This window comes from Sander vitreus, chromosome 18 (assembly GCF_031162955.1).
Source record: "Sander vitreus isolate 19-12246 chromosome 18, sanVit1, whole genome shotgun sequence".
NCBI classification, from domain to species: domain Eukaryota; kingdom Metazoa; phylum Chordata; class Actinopteri; order Perciformes; family Percidae; genus Sander; species Sander vitreus.
In genome coordinates this window covers 27639945-27661319 of record NC_135872.1, presented here as the reverse complement: position 1 = coordinate 27661319, position 21375 = coordinate 27639945, and the positions used below count along the sequence as shown (strand labels likewise).

At 41.0% G+C, this 21375-nt stretch overlaps 1 protein-coding gene across 1 annotated transcript in view; it reads right to left on the bottom strand.

Moving 5' to 3' along the window:
* Positions 1 to 8989: 8989 nt before the first annotated feature.
* Positions 8990 to 21375, bottom strand: part of slc16a10 (solute carrier family 16 member 10) — a 59999-nt gene continuing 47613 nt past the window's right edge. Inside the window, exons 4-6 of the mRNA XM_078275294.1 lie at positions 19756 to 19899; positions 17308 to 17536; positions 8990 to 12950 (exon numbers count right to left, since the gene is read on the bottom strand). Coding sequence (XP_078131420.1) covers positions 12715 to 12950; positions 17308 to 17536; positions 19756 to 19899 — 609 coding nt within the window. The 3' untranslated portion in view covers positions 8990 to 12714. The remainder of the gene's footprint in view (positions 12951 to 17307; positions 17537 to 19755; positions 19900 to 21375) is intronic.

Here is a 21375-nt window from a genome sequence, read left to right as displayed (position 1 = left end):
CTTTCACAAATATGTGCTCATTCATGTGTAATTACTTCCACCAACTAATCAAAGTATTCTCGTACGTGTAGAATCTGCCATTCAGAATCATTCATGTATTCCACCATGTAGCGCCTCCATCTTTAAAATACATTAGCCAAAGAGGGACATACCTCCGCCTTTTGCCCTCTTACACCTATTGGCACCGTGATGAATGCCAGGGGGAGATTACTTACCAGGGAAGCGAAAAAGAGAATTAAAACGACAACCCGACAGGCAAAGCAACAAGACCAAAGTTAATATTGGAGTGGCTAGAACAGCTGCGTGTAAACGAAGGGCTGGGAAGTAATATTCAGTTGGATGTCATGTACAATTTCACCGCTAGATGGGAGAAATTCTTACACAATGTAGCTTTAAGTAACATTTTCAATGCAGGACTTTTACTTGTAACAGAGTATTTTTTTACAGTGTGGTATTAGTACTTTTACTTAAGTAAAGGATCTGAATACTTCTTCCACCACTGCATATCACATATATCACGTCACAATATACTGACAGCCAATTCAGATGGTCGTTGACGTTGTTAGTACCCTGAACTCTGAGCAGAGTAAAGCTGCAGACACACCGACCAGACGGCCAGAAAAGCCAGTGTGACTGATCAGTCTCCCCGAGTTGGTCCAAAAAGTCCCTCGGAACACACCGAAGAGACCAGACGTAATACGTCTCCATAACAGCAGACGGCGCTAATCTGTATTGTCGCCCTAAAATGAAAACCGGCAGCTGATTGGACGAACGCGTCACGTGGGTCTGGTTTCTCCGGAAAATCAAAGCCAGACTGTCACGGCGGCTTGTTCAGAATACGATCTCATATTTTACTAAAATAGTTCACCGAAACGTGTTTCTGAAAACATTTTCAGAGAGAAATAGGCCGTGTTGCTGAATCTGTCTTCATTTCAGATCGACAAAGGTCAGTTTAAAAGATTTTCGTCAGATTTTGAGAGACTCTAGTCACGCTCATCCTGCTCCCCGTTTCCGGGTCAGCTCCCCACCAATCAGATGGGTCATTTGAGTCAGACTTTTGAGTGCCCGCCCCGCCGATTATACATGTCAAATTGGCCAAAATGAAGGCCGACAGCCCCTCGGACGGAAGACGACACGGAACACACGGAACAGACTCGAGTCACCGACCTCACCAGACTGTCCAACGGCCGATTATCGGCTCTGTGCGTCTCAGGCTTTAGACCTCCTAGCTTCTGTTCCCTCTCTGATTCAGCTGACGTGTTTAAAATGGTTGGGCTACAGGAAGCAGCAGCCACCAGGTTGCAAATTGTTGTTGTTGTTGCAGGATGGTAGGGGTTAGACTCATTAATATAACATCCCTGATTGGCTCCATAAATCCACGGTTAGCAAGGCCACGTTCAATCTCAAAACGGTTTCCGTGTTGAACGACATGTTTCCTCGGAACAGTTTGAAACGGTGCGCAACGGCTTTGAGATATGTTTTCTCTCGTTTGGTGGGTGTGTGTCTCTCGTTTATTGGCTGTGTCACAGGTGATGCCCAATCAGCAGAGACGTGTCTGTAAACTAAAGGCAGAGTGCGCATGCGCAGACAACAGTGTGTTCAACGCATCCCCGTTTCAGTTTAACCCTCATGTTGTCCTCGGGTCAAATTTGACCCCTTTTTCGAAGTTTTTATATCAGAAATATGGGTTTCTTTCAACCAAATTTCCCCAAAAATAACATGCAACACTAAAATAAAAATTGATGATCACTACTTTCATAGTATACCCGGGTCAAAATCTGTGATAATACATAAACGTAACATAACGTGCCTTTGATCTTAACTAGGGCGTGCATCGTAGCCCGCCTTATTCTTCTTATTATTATTGACTATTGTAATAGTGTCCTTACAGGTCTCCCTAAAAAATCAATCAGACAGCTGCACCTGATTCAAAATGCTGCTGCCCGAGTTCTAACTAAGACCAAGAAAGTGGATCACATCACTCCAGTTCTGCTTGTTGTCCCCAGAGTCAGAACTAAACAGGGGGAAGCAGCATTTAGTTTTTATGCTCCACATATCTGGAACAAACTCCCAGAAAACTGCAGGTCTGCTGCAACTCTCAGTTCTTTTAAATCAAGGCTGAAGACCTTTCTTTTTGATGTTGCCTATTCTTAATTTTTATATTGAACTGTTAATTGTATTCTTGTATTTTATTTTGTATTCATTTTATACTGAACTGTGGATTTTATTCTTGTTTTTTATCTTGTATTATATTTGTATTCGTCAATATTTCACTTTATTTTTTTATTTCCTATCGTGCTCTTTGCTTTTTAATGTTTTATGTTTTATGTAAAGCACTTTGAGTTGCCCTGTGCTGAAATGTGCTGTACAAATAAAGCTGCCTTGCCTTATTCTGCCTCTGATTGGCTTACCCTGGTATTCTTACCCTAACCCTAACCAATCCCCACTCCCCGTGCCTAAACCTAACTTACTTTGACCGTTCTAGCAGATCCGATTGAGGAAATGGCGGCCTCTAGTGTTAGGAGAGCAATATGCTGCAGAAGTGTCTGCGCCATTATTCTGAAAATAAGACATGGGCCCCCAGAGATGTTATGTGTTAATCTCCTTGAAACTATATCTATCCTCATTTACATACAATGTAACATTCGAGGGATTTTTGTCTTTTTGGTAAACAAAACATGAATGATGTTGAACAAATACTTTCGATATATTAGTACCTTTTAATATCTAGCGCTTATAAACAAGGTGTACATTTACGTGCCTGCTATTCATAGAATTAAGTACAAAAAAATACTCCATTATAAGTACTACATTCATGATTTTAGTACTTTACTTCCCACATTGTTTTTATTCCACTCATGGAAACAGACACATTTTATAATCCAACCATCAATTATTTGCTATATTATATTACATATCCATGATCGGAAAGGAGCTGGATGAAGACAAAAATCTTATTTTACCATCCCCTTTACTCAGATGAGACAACAAACAGATAGATAGATATTAAAATAAAAATAACTCACTATGGAGAAGGACCGCTGTCAGTGCTACATTATATGGGATTATTATTATTATTATTATCATTGGATTATTGGTAGTGATGCATTAGTGCAGTGTATTTATATATATTAGAAATAAATATAAATCTGTGCTAACAATAGCTGTCAGATATGCGTAGTGGAATAAAAGGTATTTACTGGTTTATAGTGAGGAAGTAGGCTAGCATGAAAGGGAATTACTCTCTTAAGTCTTTAACTTAGTGGAAATCACAAATCTAAACATCATATTTTATTTTAATATTTTTTATTTACAATGATTTGGCAGATAATTCAATAACTTCTAACATGAGCATTGGATGAAATGGTCAAGATACTGTACACTGCTGCTGCTCTATATGAGAAGTGCCCTGAGATCGCTTCTGTTGTAGTCTAACCACGACGTTCCACTTCCGGGATTGTTCCGGTGCCGCCGGAAAATCCGCCGGATGTCCCTCATTTCAGCCGGATGTCCATCACCTTCCTCTTTCTTTGTGGTGGCGTTCTAAACTCTGGTGGATTTGTGAGGACTATGGTTAACTGCTCCTCAGATCTCTGCAGGGTAAATCCAGACAGCTAGCTAGACTATCTGTTAGAGCTGAAGATCTTTGCCCGAATGACGGGTTTGGTCTTAATTTCTATTATTTTACTCGGGCTTACGCTCTGGGTTGCGCGGTAAATGAGCAGTCAGGTGATGTGTTTCGGTTAGCGCGAAAATGGATGCTGAGGAGGTGAAACAGAGGCTGGCCTCTGGAGGACTTATTTTATTTCTTTGTTACAACTTCCAAGTGGCCTATAGCCTCCGTTAGTCATGAATAAATTATGTTAAAAAATGATTAATTCTTGACAAAAGGCAAAAGATCCGTGTGCGTGCGCACATTTGAATAATGTCGGGCTGTAAACGGGTTGGGGCTTTTTTGTTGCAGGACTAAAACTACTTTTGAACGTACACATGTTCCACCAAAACAAGTTCCTTCCAGAGGCTATTCTGCAGAGGCACCGTGGCTCCGTCCAGCGCTTAGTGCCGCCCACGATGATTGTGATTGGTTTAAAGAAATGCCAATAAACCAGAGCACGTTTTTCTCCCATCCAGGAATGCTGTGTGGACTAGCAGGATCTTCCTACACAGCGCTGTGGAGGAAGGTCTGGCAATGCAAAACTACTTCTGTTGTGACGCTACAGTAATAAAGTTGAAATTGAAAACCTAGCTCTTGATGTAATGTAATGAACCATAAAATCAAACATATTTTTGGTGGCATCCCTGTAGAGGCCCCCCTCAAGGAACCTTGGATATCCACATGTCGGCGGGGCATTCTTTACCTCCTGGGCCGCCACACACATGGAGAATATGCATTCCCTGAGTTAAGTCCCCCTAGGCAGCACTTCCTTATAAATCCTGCTTCCTTCAGAAGTACGGGCAGCCGCCACTCTATTAAAACCAGATAAAGCATGTGAATGGTACATAGCATGGGAAGGATGCCTCAGAGAGCCTGAACTCTGGGAACAAAAGTCTGTTAATCGCCCAAATGTGGGTGACGACATCATAAAAAAAAAAGCAGTTCATTCATAATAGACTGTAAGGAAGAGGCAGTTCAATGTTATCATGTTTGAAGTTGTAAAAGATCTGTTTATGTTCAACTATTATTTCTAGTAGGGATGCACCATGCAGCTGGGAGGAGGCCTCGTGGGGAGACCCAGGACTAGGTGGAGGGATTATATCTCCAACCTGGCCTGGGAACGCCTCGGGATCCCCCAGTCGGAGCTGGTTAATGTGGCCCGGGAAAGGGAAGTTTGGGGTCCCCTGCTGGAGCTGCTACCCCCGCGACCCGATACCGGATAAGCGGATGAAGATGGATGGATGGGATGCACCGAATCCAGATTGTTGGGGTTTGGCCAAATACCGAATCCACTGGTTAAGATTCTGCCGAATCCGAAACCGAATACCGAATCCTACCCCCATCCCATAAAGTCTTTAGCTGTGACTGTCCTTCCTTTGCCGTACCTGAAGTTGCTGCATTCTGGCTGCTGTCTGTAGATTCCTTCATGCTCAGCTCGTATTCTTCCAGATGTTTCATACCAGATGTTGTAACAGCGGTGATGCTGTGTATTGTTTACGGTCCTCGCCACCACCAGACTAATCAGCATTGCAGATTGAACATGTAGCTGGACTTGAATGGTCTTCTTTTGACTGAAAGTACTGCCAAACAACCCTTTTTCTGCTCACCAGTTCATTTTCATTCTCACAGCTTACTGCATTGAACGCTCCACCTACGTAAACGTTCCCGTAATCAACGGCGCCGTCATTACGTCGACCAGCGTAGCGTGCGTAGTGCTAGCGTAGGGTTCGGTGGCAAAAAATTTGAAGGTTTGGCAAAAACCGAACCCCGTCAAAGAACCCAATATTCAGTCGAATCTGGATCCAAATCCTGGATTCGGTGCGTCCCTAATTTCTAGTCATAGTTCTATTATCTTTGTTACTATTACTATAATTGCCAACTGCTATAATTATTATGAATCATATTTCTGTATATCTGTATCAGTGTCTCTGTGTCTCAACCGGCAGCATCAGACGCCCCCCCACCAAGAGCCTGGGTCTGTCCCAGGTTTCTGCCTGTTTAAAGGAAGTTATCAATTCTTTGTCAAATTCTATAAAATGAAATGAAGCACCTAAAGTCAATGAAAGTAGTGAACTGGTGATTTATTTGACTTGTTAAGAGAACACTGTACAGGGGTGCCTGGGTAGCTCATCTGGTAGAGCATGTGCCCATATACGGAGACACAGTCCTCAACGCAGTGGTCAGGGGTTCAATTCCAACCTGTGGCTGCATGTCATTCCCTCTTTCATGTCTAAAGCTGTCCTATCTAATAAAGGCCTAAAATGCCAGAAAAAAAGAGAGAGAGCATTGTATAGAACCATCCACATTACATTTTTTTTTTTTTTTTGAGAATTTGGTTGAAATAAACCCAAATTTCTGATATAGAAACTTTTAGAAAATGGGTCAGATTTGACCCGAGGACAACGGGAGGGTTAAAGGTCCAGACATACCGAGCCGATAATCGGCCATCGGACAGTCTGGTGAGGTCAGTGACTCGAGTCTGTTCCGTGTGTTCCGTGCCGTCGTCCGTCTGAGGGGCCGTCGGCCTTCATTTTGGCTGATTTGACATGTATAATCGGCGGGGCGGGCACTGCCGGCAGTCAGACTCAATGACCCATCTGATTGGTGGAGAGCTAACCTGGAAACGGGGAGCGAGATGAGCGTGACTGGAGCCTCTCAAAATCTGACGAAAATCTTTTAAACTGACCTTTGTCGATCTGAAATGAAGACAGATTCAGCAAAACGGCCTATTTCTCTCTGAAAATGTTTTCAGAAACACGTTTCGGTGAACTATTTTAGTAAAATATGAGATCGTATTCTGAACAAGCCGCCATGACAGTCTGGCTTTGAATTTCCGGAGAAACCAGACCCACGTGACGCGTTCGTCCAATCAGCTGCTGGTTTTCATTTTTGGCCGACAATACAGATTAGCGCCGCCTGCTGTTATGGAGACGTATTACGTCTGGTCTCTTCGGTGTGTTCCGAGGGAATTTTTGACCAACTCGGGGACACTGGCTTTTCTGCCGAGGGTCGGCCGGTGTCTCGACCTTAAAAGACAATAACAGCCTGTTCCCCACTAGGGGTGGGAATCAGCAGGGGTCTCACGATACGATATCATCACGATACTTACGTCACGATATGATATTATTGCGATTTTAAACATATTGCAATATTCTGCGATATATTGCAATATGTATGTATTACCTTTTTCCCAACTTTACATTTTTCCCAATTTCAAATGATGTCCCCAAAAGGAAACTTTATCAACATGTTTTATCTAAAAAGATACATTTCTCTGTTTGTTCATCTCACTTCAATTTTATTGCTGCAAAATGGGATTGTCAAGCAGACAGACTGACCAACACATATATAACAATAGATCGATACTCGGCGTCTGTGTATCGATACAGTATTGCCACAGAAAATATCACGATACTATGCTGTATCGACTTTTTCCCCCACCCGTATTCCCCACAAGTATCTGCTGTCGTACCACCAGACTCCTCAACCCATCCATCATACCTCACCACCACTCTCTTGTTCAGCTTAAAGAAGTCTCTTTATAACCTGAAGTTGGTTGTGCAACCTTAAATCATGTTCACTTTTATTGCACTTGCCCTGAGCTGACACCACGTCGACAGCAATATTCTGGGCTGTTGTTTGTCGTCACTAAAGTAAACGGAACTGTGTTATGTGGCTTTATAGCTGTGCTCAGTGGCAAATCTAGACCATTTCAAATCATGTCACATGTCAAGTCATCGGACGCCACAATCTTCTGAACATCGTCATACTGAGAAATCCAGAGAGAGTTGTGTGGAGCTGGTAGTCTTAATTAGCTTTGTAGTAACTCATTTGCCAATGGCTTGAATGTAACAGACGTTCATTAATATCAAAAAGTTACGCACTAATGCTTTAAGACTGGGCTCGCTACAGCCTTGTAAGGACAGTAATGCGGCCGAGATAAAAAATATTTGCCACAGTTATGGGGGGGCCATAGGGGGGCCAGGTTTAACATTACAGGGGGCCACTGGCTGTGCTTTACATACACAGTCACAGGAGTTGATTCAATGACCTTTAGTGCTTGTGTATGGAATAAATGAAGAGATGACATACTGGAAAGATACATTAAAGATAAACATCTTTTTTTTTTACTGTCTTGTACATTCTGAAATCTGATTGTGTTTACATCATATTACATTGCATATCCTGTAGTTCACCACAAATCCTGCAGCAGATAGGAAAAATAGAAAAAAATCATATTTTATAACATTTGGGTAATTCATGACTCAAAACTAAGTAATGCATGAAACTAAGACAGAAATCAAGACAGAAATTATGCTTAAGTAGGATAAAAGAAGCAGAGATGCATTTCTGGCAGCAAAAACAAAAATCATACACATATAGACATTCTGAATAAAGCCAGTTATTTGATTAGACGTGAGAGGCAAAATAATGACTGCAAATTCACAATAAAATGTTATAAACATTGAGGAAGTAGTATGACAGAAAATAAAAATAAACTAAAGTCATGCATGTCATTTAAAAAAAAGGTCTGAATTATAAGGCAACAGATGTGATTTAATTGTAATAAAAATATACATTTAGGGGGGACAGACGATGTAAACGCTGTTGAAGTTTCTCATGTTTAAAAAAAGAAAAGAAAAAAAGAAGGCATTTCTGGTTGTGAGCAGCGAGTGTTGGACAGTTAGGATGCTTTCCTAACACTTTGCAGTCTATTTGCGTTTCTCGAGTCACCCTGCTCTGATGGGGGAACAGAGACACATTTACAACATCTGAGGTAGAGAGCGTCACAGGTCTGCAGAGGAAAAACCATCGACCCGCAGGGAAAAAAAGCCAGTGTCGGTGCACTAGTTTTTCAAAAAAAGGTCTCTGAGTTTTTCCAAAAGCAGTAGATCGCTGTGGGACACTGATTGACTTCTTAACATGTTCAGATGGTTCACTGACACTACCAGTGGTGTAGTCTACGTGATACGCAGGTATACGCAGGTATACGCAGTATACCCACTAAGAAAGCTCCAGGATTTCCATATACCCACTTAAAAATGCCCAATGACACGCAACAAACATACTCCATTATATTTTTGATATATTTTGAATTGTCATCTGTGTTTTCCTTCTTCACATAGGCTACATAAAGGTATCTCCACCGTAAATTGGTACATACAAGTGTATCAAATTACAGGAAATGAAGTCGTTGATGCTCAAAACTTCCCCCCACTATGATGTATGTCCTCCCTCTCCCCTAAGGCAGATTGTGGCCAATATATATATATATATATATATATATATATATATATATATATATATATATATATATATATATCTGTATATATATATATATATATATATATATATATATATATATGTATATACATATATATACTGTATATACAGTACAGTATACCCACTACAATACGTTAGACTACACCACTGGACACTACGTGGAGGCTTCAGGGAGACGGATGACAGCAAGTTAAAAACAGCATTTTTTTTGGTCTTCAGCAAATGAAATCGAGACTTCAGGCAAACGCCTGTCAATTACAGCATGACATTCTCCACAAAAACGGCAAAAATAAATACAATATGAAAACATAAAACAAACACCTTTCATTTCATCAAAGGTTAATGAACTGGGGGCAGAGTTAACGATTGACCGGATTTCACTGTCTAATGGTCACATAGTCAATGATTAGTACAACTCATGTCCTAGCTTCCATTTCAAATAGCTCTCCAATGAAAATAAAGTGGTGAGGAGTTACATATGCAGTATGTTTTTTTTTTTGGTCCTTTTTAAGAGGTCATTCAGCCGAGCAAGGGATGTCTTGTTGACACGGCGACGCTTATCACCTGGACCGCGACAGCTGCTGGGCAAACTTTATTTCCTTTTATATACCTTTTTTTGGCGTTGTACATTTTTATGTCACACAATGAAAGTCTATGCGGAAAATATTGGACCAAATTACAGAGAAAAAAAAAGAAACAACATGAAAATCAAAGTCTCACCTCTGGTTCGTTTTAAAAGAAATACTGCTCAGTGTCAATACTGCAGATGATTAACAGACATATACACAATGTCAACACGTTCGTATGAATCAATATTTAGGTTCATAACTGAAAGCCGGTGTACTTTGCTGTGCTGGTTAAGAGTTTTTGTTGTTACTGGAATCATTTTGACATTTTGGGAAATATGCTTACGAGACTTACAAGGAAGTCTTTTGCACCACGCGAAGAAATAGTCTGGCACATAACCATGCCATAACATCATTTATTTTGTACAGATTATACAAATGAGATCACACACACTCAGGGTTTTCCCTACCATTATTATTAAGTCTTAGGTGCAGCACCCGAGCAAGTGCCAAAAACATTGAAAAAAAAGCATCAAACTAACTAAAATACTTTTCTCAGATCTAATAACTGGTTGGACTTCTTCAGCGAGCTTTGTCTTGAAGCTTTTTGAGTGTTATTTATTTATTATCTGCTCTAGCGTTACCTACGTTTTAGACACAGGTATGGTGATTCTATGAACATCACATTTTCTTGAGGAAAGTACATACATTTTTACATTGTAGCAAAGTGTAATTTCTTCAGTGTTGTCCCATTAAAAGATATAATGAAATATTTACTAAAATGTGAGGGGTGTACTCACTTTTGTGAGATACTGTCATTCAATTGTCGGTATACATTTTCTCATCTTACTGTTGGCAAGAAAGCGAATAAGCGTATTTCCCGTAATGTCAAACTGTTCCTTTTAAAAATATTAATCACAAACACTAAACACTTCTCAGGCACACGGTTCGATTATAAGCAAGCCTCTTTGTACGAATCAATCACAGCACAGTCAGTGGCCCATTCCTCCCACTCTCTGTGGGTTGGGTTTGTATTAGTTAAGCACTCATAATAGGTGTGTGGTACTTCGATAAACCACAATTGCATGTACAAACATGCTAGGGCTGCACAATATATCGCTCTTCTAATCCTCATCGCAATATCAACAGACACATCTCGGGAAAGACACGCAGAGATTCTTTTGTGTTAGTTGATAGAAAATATCAGCAGAAATCTGCACTTTAAAATGTAGCTGTCATTCTTTTTTTCAGTGCTGCCTTTTATATTCAGTTCAGTATTCAATGTGTTCAATAAAAGAATGTTGGAAATGATTTGTCTTTCATTTGTTTTAAATTCAACAAGCAATTTGTTGTATTTTACCAGAATACTGAAAGCAAAAGAAAGGAAGAACTGAGTACTGTCCATTTATCGCAGGTAATATCGTTATATATATATTTTCCATATATCGCGCAGCCCTAGAATACACACCATGTAAGCTTAGTATAAACTTAAATAATTGAAATGAAGATGTTACCTGGGGCCCCCTGCCCACAGTTGGACCTTCAAGATGATGTAATAATGCAGAGGTCTCCTTAAGGCAGTGTTGTAATCGAGACCACCTAAACCAAGACCAAGTCATCGCCAAGACCAGATTGTATGGAGACCAAGACAAGACCAAGACAAAGGGAGGGTGAGACCGAGTCAAGACCAAGACCAATGCAGGGTGAGACCGAGTCAAGACCCAGACCAAGGCAGGTTGAGACAGAGTCAAGACCCAGACCAAGGCAGGGTGAGACAGAGTCAAGACCAAGGCAGGGTGAGACAGAGTCAAGACCAAGACCAAGGCAGGGTGAGACCGAGTCAAGACCCAGACCAAGGCAGGGCGAGACCGAGTCAAGACCAAGACCAGATTTGTGTTAGACAGCCAGAGCTTCTTCTCCTGTCTCCCGCATTCACTTTCTTGGGATTGTGAGTAAAGGGGGCAGGAAGACGTGGGTTTACAGTAACAAATTTCAAATTAGATGTAAGTCAAGTCATTGGTTGCATTTGTACATTTTAACACATAGGCCTAAATCAGACATGGAATGCACAGGCAGTTCAGCGAAATCCCTGCAGTTGTGGTCTTGACTGGTCTTGAAATAAAATCCTGAGTCCTCTTTATCTGAGACCGAGGTAAAATGCGGTCGATTCCGAGACGAGACCTTCTTGAGACCAAGACCGAGCTCGAGTACTACAACACTGCCTTAAGGTCTCAATCATTTCAGTCTACACTATGTTCATACAGAATTACCAAACTAATATGCAATTTATTACCACAAGCTATTTGCGACATGATGAAGGTTGGAGCCTTTTGGCCCCTGAGGGCCTTTTTTTGGTAATCCAGTCTTGAGTACAGCTCTTTGTATAAAAGATGTGATTTCCTGGATCCAGCCTGGAGGACAGAGCAGAACCATTGTGCTTAAAAGCTGCTTCGCTTCAAGTGTCTGAGCACCCTTACAGCTCAGACGATCCCAGAGCTTCAGGGCTAACACTAATGAGGACCTCCGGATGTCCCTTTGAAACACTATCAACACATTACCCCCAGTATTTACAATTTTTGGCTTTAAGAAGCGTCCTGTCTGAGGGACACTGGACACAATAAAGATGGCAGGTTTAAAGGAGAAATGTTTAGCAGACCAGTTTGCTTTTGACGCAAAAACAAAAGATGTCGATTGAGGCTAAATCAAGTTATGTTCCCACACATGACTGGGTTCCTGTCGTGTACAATTCACTCTTTTTTATGCTATATTTCTACATCTAAAAAAAAAAACATATGGTAGTGTTGAAAACTGATTGTAAAGAAAGTCCATCTGAAAGTGTTTTTTTGGTTGAGACACTGGCTCAAGCTATGAATACACTGCATTTATGGTACAGCACAGCACCTCTTCTTTTCCCTTGTGACAAATGAAATGAAATGTGTCTTTGTGTCTGTTGTTTTTGAGATTAGTTCAGTCAAAACAATCTAATGCATAGTTCTTCGGGATCACATTCATGTAGAACTGTACTTCAACCCTTTGACTCTTATCTGATATGTTTCATCACTTTGGCATTTTCTTCTACTGAAGGCAGTTGTTACAATCTTACTCCTACTGTATCGCAGTACTCAGCAGTGTCAGCCTGAACCCCGTTGTGTGTGTGTGTGTGTGTGTGTGTGTGTGTGTGTGTCTCTTTCAGTCGGTTCAGCGGGACACTTAGAGGACAGACTCTCCAGTTTTGCTCAGCGCGTCCTCCTGAGCCTTCTCGTGATCGCGCTTCTGGCCGGCCAGCAGTTGACCCTGCTCTTTGTTCAGGGCGTCCTCCTTCTCCTTCCTCTTGCGCCGGGCCTCCACCCAGGGTATCAGACACAGCACGGCACCTCCAAAGATCGGGGGGATACCTGCCAAGTAGAAGGCCACGTCGTAGCTACCCAGTCTGTCCCTCAGGAAGCCTGTACGCCGAGAACAGGGACAGAAAGAAATAGGGATGTTATTGTCATTCCAACAGGTCAAAGTTTGACTTCAGTTTTTTTTACTGAAGTTTGAAATGTATTGAAACTTTCTGGCACAGGACATAAAATCAACACTGTGTACAACAAAACCAGTGTTGTAAGGTAACAATGTAAAAATACTTGGTTACAGAGTAGATCAGATAAGAGTACAGTACAGTTCTACATGAATGTGTTGTTATAGAGTAACAAAGTATCCACATAATATATAGATACAGCGTAACAAAGTATACTCTGTACAAATACTTTATTACTGTACTTACTTACTGAAATCCAGCGCAAAATGAACCTAGAAGTTAATAACACGTGTGTACCGAGGCGACCGTTCTCTGGGATCTGTTTTCATGCTAATCGAATGAGACCAGTTTTAGCGCAAACCGCTAATTAGCTTATAACGCTAGTCGTCGGGGCATGCGGAAGTAAAAAGAAATCTCTATTTCTACACCACTAACAAGGCTCAAAATATCACCAGACTTCAACGGTAGCATAATGAGGGTCCCTACATGTAAACAGAAGCATTGAGAATTTTGTAAGTGTACAGACAGTTTATTAAAAAGATAGATTATAAAGACAGTACCGTTTACATATACAGGCAGACGCCATCTTGTGAAAACAGTCACGACCAGTTGAACGACGAACGTCGTGCTTGAGCCATGTTACTGGGTGCACGGCGTTCGTCATTCAACTGGTCGTGATTTCTTTTTACTTTACCCGTGCCCTGACGACTAGCTTCATAAGCTAATTAGCGGTTTGCGCTAAAACTGGTCTCATTCGATTAGCATGAAAACAGATCCCAGAGAACGGTCGCCTCGGTACACACGTGTTATTAACCTCTAGGTTCATTTTGCGCCGGATTTCTCCTTTAAGTAGAATTTTCACTAGTGCTGCCGCGATTAGTCGACTTAGTCAACGTAATCAACCATTAAAATAAGTCGACGGCAATTTTTTTAGTCAACTTGTCGTTTTACTATTGACTGCCTATTTATTTTTGGTCTCGCTGTAATTCACCTCCATGTTGAGTTCAAAATAGAATGGACGAAATAACAAACACTTGATTTTTTTTAAATTAGTCGTTAAGATTAGTCGACTAATCGATCGATCGTCGTTAGTGGCAGCACTAATGAATGTATAGTTTTAAAGACAGTACATCCAGAGTAAATTCTATGTTTATATATCCATCTGTGTAAATAGTATCTTGTGAATGTATTTGTAACGTTTACAGTATTTGATCCTGTACCGTTGATCGATTGTCAGTTAGTAGTTGTTTCATAGTTATATTTTATAGTGTGGCAACAGAAAGTTTCCTTACTTAGCGCCGCCCCAGACGATTGTGATTGGTTTAAAGAAATACCAATAAACCAGAGCACGTTTTTCTCCCATCCCAGAATGCTGTGTGGACTAGCCAGACCCTCCTCCGCAGCGCTGTGGAGGAAGGTCTGGCAATGCAAGACTAGCTTTGTATCAACTCATTTGGTAATGGTTTTAATGTAACGGACGTTCATTGATATAAAATAGTGGCGCACTATAGCTTTAACATATTTCTCCCAGTAACGTGGTTTGTCTTATGCACGTTAATAGAGCTACTTGTTCAGTTTGAGGGAAGTTCAAGCCCTGTGTCTGCAAGCATTCACTTCACTAAAGTTTCTCCTGGCTGACCCTGACCTCTGAACTTTTCTGAGGGGGAAAGTCACACAGACTGTAAAATGAAGTCCTTGTCTTTCAGCACTTTGCACATGAAGCTCACATAAGCTGACGTACATGTTACTAAAACTGATTTATATCATGGAACCCCTCGAGCCCACACAATGCAGGTTTAGTCACTTGCACTCCAGTGTTAAAGATCTCATGCATTTCCCATGGAATATAGGCAGGACACAGCTGTTAGAATACAGTATGTGCTGGCTTCTTCAGCAACTACATGGTGCCAAAATAACCACTAGGTGGAGCAAGAGCCCTACTGTATGAATATCAGTATGATATTCTTTTTTTAGATTCTTTTTGGGGCATTTTAGGCTTATATTTTTTATATATAGGACAGCTGAAGACATGAAAGGGGAGAGAGAGGGGGAATGACATGCAGCAAAGGGCCGCAGCGTTGAGGAGTAAACCTCTGTATATGGGCGCCTGCTCTACCAGGTGAGCTACCCCGAGCCCATCAGTATGATATTCTTCTTTATCTCAGGACAGTCAATTATAAATGCTACATTTTAACAGGAATGCATTTTATCTCAGAGGATGACAACTGTGATTGTTGCAAATGTTCCATTTTAAAATGGCATCTTAAGCATAGTAATACAATTTGTTAATTCCTTTGTGAGACCTACGGAAAGAAATAGCAGAGAATTGACTGAAGATATTTTCATTCAATTAAATTTGGTTTCTGTAGAACAATAATCAACTCGAAAACAGTTCAATATTGTTACTAAATGTATTCAATTATTACTAGATTATTTTCATAATCAACTAGTTGTTTGGTATATGCAGTAAAATGCCAGAAAATGGTGAAAAATGTGGATCAGTGTTTCCCAAAGCCCAACGTGACGTCCTCAAATGTCTTGTTTTGTCCACAACTCAAAGACATTCAGTTTACTGTCACAGAGGAGAGAAGGAACTAGAACATATTCACATTTAACAAGCTGGAATCAGAGGATTTTTACTTTTTCTCATGAAAAACGACTCGACGAATCGATTATCAAAATAGTTGGCGATTAATTTATTGGTTGCAATCATTGCAGTCCTAGTAAATTATTAATGAGATTCACAATAATTATGGAAAGACTACTTTACTTTACTAGCAGTAGCTAGGTAAGGACTACTAGCCAGTCAGAAGCAGAGTATGAGGGCGTGCCCTGACAGTACCTAGGTAAGGACTACTAGCCAGTCAGAAGCAGAGTATGAGGGCGTGCCCTGACAGTACCTAGGTAAGGACTACTAGCCAGTCAGAAGCAGAGTATGAGGGCGTGCCCTGACAGTACCTAGGTAAGGACTACTAGCCAGTCAGAAGCAGAGTATGAGGGCGTGCCCTGACAGTAGCTAGGTAAGGACTACTAGCCAGTCAGAAGCAGAGTATGAGGGCGTGCCATGCTAGCAGCTAGGTGAGCATTATAACGTGTGTTCCAAAGTGACCACGTTTGTCTCTGAAGTAAAGGCTGGACTACAATAGAGCTGTTTGGAGCAGTTTGTGAACAGTGTTTTCTGTTGGAGATGGTAAGTCCCTTTGGGGGGGACTTTGGGCTTTTTCACTTTGTGAAAAAAGGTATATAACACAATAAAAAAAAGGGGAAAAAGCCAAAAAGCATATGAGCACTTTAATACCTTTTTAAGACCCCGCGGAAACCCTGAAGAGCTCATAATAAGTCTGCATATATATACAGTATATATATATATATATCAGGACGAGGGTCTGGCTAGTCCACACAGCATTCCGGGATGGGAGAAAAACCTGCTCTGGTTTATTGGCGTTTCTTTAAACCAATCACAATCGTCTTGGGCAGAGCTAAGCGCCGGACGGAGCCACAGTGCCTCTGCAAAATATCTTCAGGAAGGAACTTATTTTGGTGGAACGTGGGACGTTCAAAAGTAGTTTTAGTGGTGCAACAGAAAACTGAGATTGGACAGATAGCCTAGCTAGCTGTCTGGATTTACCCTGCAGAGATCTGAGGAGCAGTTAACCATAGTCCTCAGAAATCCACCGGAGGTTAGAACACCAACACAGAGACAGAGGAAGGAGACGGACATCCAGCCGAAAATGAGGAACATCTGGCGGAACTTCCGGCGAATGAATCGTTGTCGATATAGACTACTTAATCACAATGCTTTACTAGAATATGAACATGGTCGATATTCAGTATGACGTGAGTAGGGGTGTAAATCACAAGTTTCATCACGATAAAATATTATATTGATTCTTTGAACAACGATACGATGTTTGCTGATTTAATCCAGAGGCCTGCGATCGATACAAGACGATATCATTCGCCCATTTAACACAGTTACATTCATAGCAACTCAAAAAAAGCAACTAAAATAGAATTTGACAATACTAGTACTGAGCTCTTCCAGACATTTAAATTAAAAACAAACTATGCTCTTTAGTAATAAGTAGTAGTGATAATAAAGTGGGAATCTGAAATAAAGAGGCATCTTACAGACCACATGTATCGATTTTTCACTTTGCATCAAATATATTGAATCATGGATCCAGATTGATGTATATGTACACCCCTAGACGTGAGCATGTATGATGTACCCAGTGGCTTCTTGAGAGCATTAATTAGTGTTTAGACTGTTCCTGTATTACCTGCGATGGGGGGCCCCACAGTCATGGGCACGGACATCAGGCCCAGCAGGAAGCCGATGGCCTGGGACACATCTTTGTCCCCGACCAGCTCAAAGGCGATAGGGCCCATGATGCAGATGAAGCAGCCGTCGAAAAGCCCCATCAGCAGGCACACGGCGATCAGCGCGCCAAAGATGTTGCACAGAGGGATCATCATGGACATGAGGCCGATGACGAAGAAGGAGGTCACCTAGAGGGACAGGAGACAGGCGTGGATTCCAATTATTCTCTTACTCCTTCATTTGATGGTTTCATAATCGTAAAAATGTTTAGCCCGGTGGCAAGTGTCTTTTTTCAACGAGGGCGCGGCTGGGGCCAGTCACAGAGCATTGATGTAGATTGCAATAGTTTCTGTGATAACAGAATCATGGAAGGAATCACTAAACTGAGAATTACAAAAAGCTATAAAACAGATTTCATAAGACCCTACATTAAGTCAGTGCTAAAAGCTAACTGGAGATTTGAAAATATGACTACGTCTAAGTTTCCCACCGAGCCGCCCACTGAAACTGTAGTTTTATAAATACAATATATAATACAAAAATAATTCCCAGTGGCTTAGGCCTAGTGGGGGGCAACTTAGGCCTGCTCACTCACTCACACACTCACTGGGGGAAACCCTGATATATGAGGCCAGATATCGTCTTTAATTTTGGATATCGTAATATCGTGATATGACACAGGTCTTTTCCCTGTATTACAGTAAAGTGATGTCATTTTCTGAACTTTCCAGACTTATTAGTTGTTCTGTTATTTGCCTTTATCCACTTAGTCATTACAATCACATTATTGGTGATTATTTATCAAAACTCTCTTAATATACTTAATATTTTGTGAAAGCACCAATAGTCACTGTACCTCCAGTTTCTAGCTTTATTGTCATTATATTAAGGGGTCAGACAACAATATAACAGAATTTGGGTGGCAGTTCCCTGAGGCATGAAAACATAAAAACATAAGACATTTAAAAAAGACAATTACCACAATAAAAGACATAAAATGACTAAGAACACAAACAATAAAGTGTGATGTAATGTGCAAGCAGAGCGAGCAGCAGCAGTACTGTTTAATAACAGGGGAAATGTAAACAATAAAAACAATTCAATGTTGTGTTACTGCACGATAGAAATAGTTTAGGTCCTCCAGTGTTTGTGTGTGTGTGTGTGTGTGTGTGTGTGTGTGTGTGTGTGTGTGTGTGTGTGTGTGTGTGATTAAGGTAGTTTGGATTTTGCGTAAGTTTTAGTGTCACATGAGCTTCATGTGATCATCTAAATGCTGTTTCACGGCTTTTTCATGTAAATAGAGGAATTATAGTAATTTAGTCTCTTTTTGCAGTATACCATAATTCAATGTACTTTTTAATTTAATTTCAGTTGGACTTTGAATGGACATTTCAGTTGGATATTTTGAATAAAAGCATACATTGGGGACTATGGCTACATTTACACTGCTACATTTTGGTTTTTAAGCGGAGTTTTGAGCCAAAAGCGATCCCTGTGCACAAAAGTGTTTTTAGCTCCAGTGGAAGAACTAATCTAGGTTTAAACTAACGCGCTCAAACCACATATCTCATTAAAATGCTCGTATACTGGGCATGCACGTGCCTGGCTAAACAGGAGGCAGCATGTATACTCTGCCATTTCTTGTAGTTGCCATGGTAACGTTAGGAGCTTAGTCTCAGAGACCGAGACGTCATGACCCAATCAGGGGGCGAAGCATTGGCGTCAGTGTCTCCGTTTGCGGCCGTTGAGACTGCAACACAACCCCGCAGATTCCAAACCAAAACGGGTCAGGACATGTTTCCAAATGTCTCCGGTTTAGGGGCTCAGAAACGCCAGAGCAGGGGGAATGAGAGGGGGAAACGCCAGAGCAGGGGGAATGAGAGGGAATGAGAGGGGGAAACACCAGAGCAGGGGGGAATGAGAGGGAATGAGAGGGGGAAACACCAGAGCAGGGGGGAATGAGAGGGGGAAACACCAGAGCAGGGGGGAATGAGAGGGGGAAACACCAGAGCAGGGGGAATGAGAGGGGGAAACACCAGAGCAGGGGGAATGAGAGGGGGAAACAACAGAGCAGGGGGAATGAGAGGGAGAAACACCAGAGCAGGGGGAATGAGAGGGGGAAACAACAGAGCAGGGGGAATGAGAGGGGGAAACAACAGAGCAGGGGGAATGAGAGGTGTAAACGTAGCAAAAGATATTTGTTTTAAACCAAAACGTAGCAATTTAAATGTAGAATCAGAATCAGAAAAGCGTTTATTGCCACAGTAAGTTATAGGCATCTTTAATGTAAAAAAAAGAGCTTTCAAAGGCTTCAAAAATACGTTGCTAGCACACTGGTTGTACCAGTGAGGTACACGCTGGAAGGTACAGAGGTGACGACTGATCTTCTCAGTCTGTTCAAACTCACCTGCAGGTAGACTTTGTTGACTCCATTAACATAGTCTGCCACCCTGCCGAAGATGAGACGGCCCACACAGGACGTGATGCCGATGCACATGAGCAGAACTTCTTTACTGGCCTCTTTTCCAAAACGCTCCTCCACATGCTTCATCTGGGGACAATGAAGGAAAGCAATGAACACAGATGTCTCCTGGCTCTTATCCAGTTAACACCCGGGGAAAAAAGAATGTTAAAAATGCAGAAGAGGGAACAGCAAGTCTAACTGCAGTGGTGGTAGTTCAGCTTTATATATTCAACAAGTCTCATTGAGATTGAGAGAGACCTTGTGTCTGTTCAGTTTAAACTGACATATCTCAGCAAGTAAGGCATCAGAAATAAAAACACAGGTATGATGATTAGAGCTGCAAAGATTAATCGATTAGTTGTCAACTGAACCGCCAACTATTATATTGGTTTTAGTCATTTGTTATGAAAAACGTAAAATGTCTCTGATTTCAGCTTGTTAAATGTGAATATGTTCTAGTTCCTTCTCTCCTCTGTGACAGTAAACTGAATATCTTCGAGTTGTGGACAAAAAAAGACATTTGAGGACGTCATATTGGGCTTTGGAAAACTCCAAATGAAATCCCCCCCCCCCCCCGCATTTTATAGACCGAACAACTTATCGATTAATCGAGAAAGAAATCAACAGATTAATCAACTATGACAATCAGAATCAGAAAAGAGTTAATTGCATAACACCTACGTGGAATTTGCCTTGGTGAATGGTGCATACATAAACAAACATATTAAACATTAATATAAAGTGAATAACAAATACAGAAACAAATAGCATGCTATTATGCTATTTGTTTAGCATAAGAAAAAAAATGGTTAGTTGCAGCCCTAATGATGATGTCTTCTAGACATCAGTGATGACATTTTCATAGAACTCTCAGTGATGAGTTTGACAGCTGTCTTGTCTTGGGTTAACGGCATCCAGTGGTTTATGGGTAATGGCAGCAGTATGAGCATACTGTATGTCTCCATAATCCAGTGTAGATGGTACAGGGGATTGTATAATGTTTCTGTCCGTTCCTCTATCCAATTTGAATTCTGTGCTTCTAGAGCGAGGCGCTTAACATTAGGGGTTAAATCGATACGTCATAGTATTGCGATATTTTCTGTGGCAATTATTTTCTGTGGCAATACTGTATCGATACACAGTCTGTCTGCTTGACAATCCCATTTTGCAGCAATAAAATTGAAGTGAGATGAACAAACAGAGAAATGTATCTTTTTAGATAAAACAGATGTTGACAAAGTTTCCTTTTGGGGACATCATTTGAAATTGGGAAAAATTTAAAGTTGGGAAAAAGGTAATACATTGCAATATATCGCAGAATATTGCAATATGTTTAAAATCGCAATAATATCATATCGTGACGTATCGTGATGATATCGTATCGTGAAGCCCCTGCTGATTCCCACCCCTACTTAACGTGTTTTGTAGGACAATCTGCTATGTAACCAAATTCCTCACTAATAATATTGCTGTTCTGTATGAATCAGATTTGCATTAGGCACATGGGTCAGAGTAGCAAGACCAAAAGCTTTGTGTTTTTATAAAATGCTTTAAATGACTAAA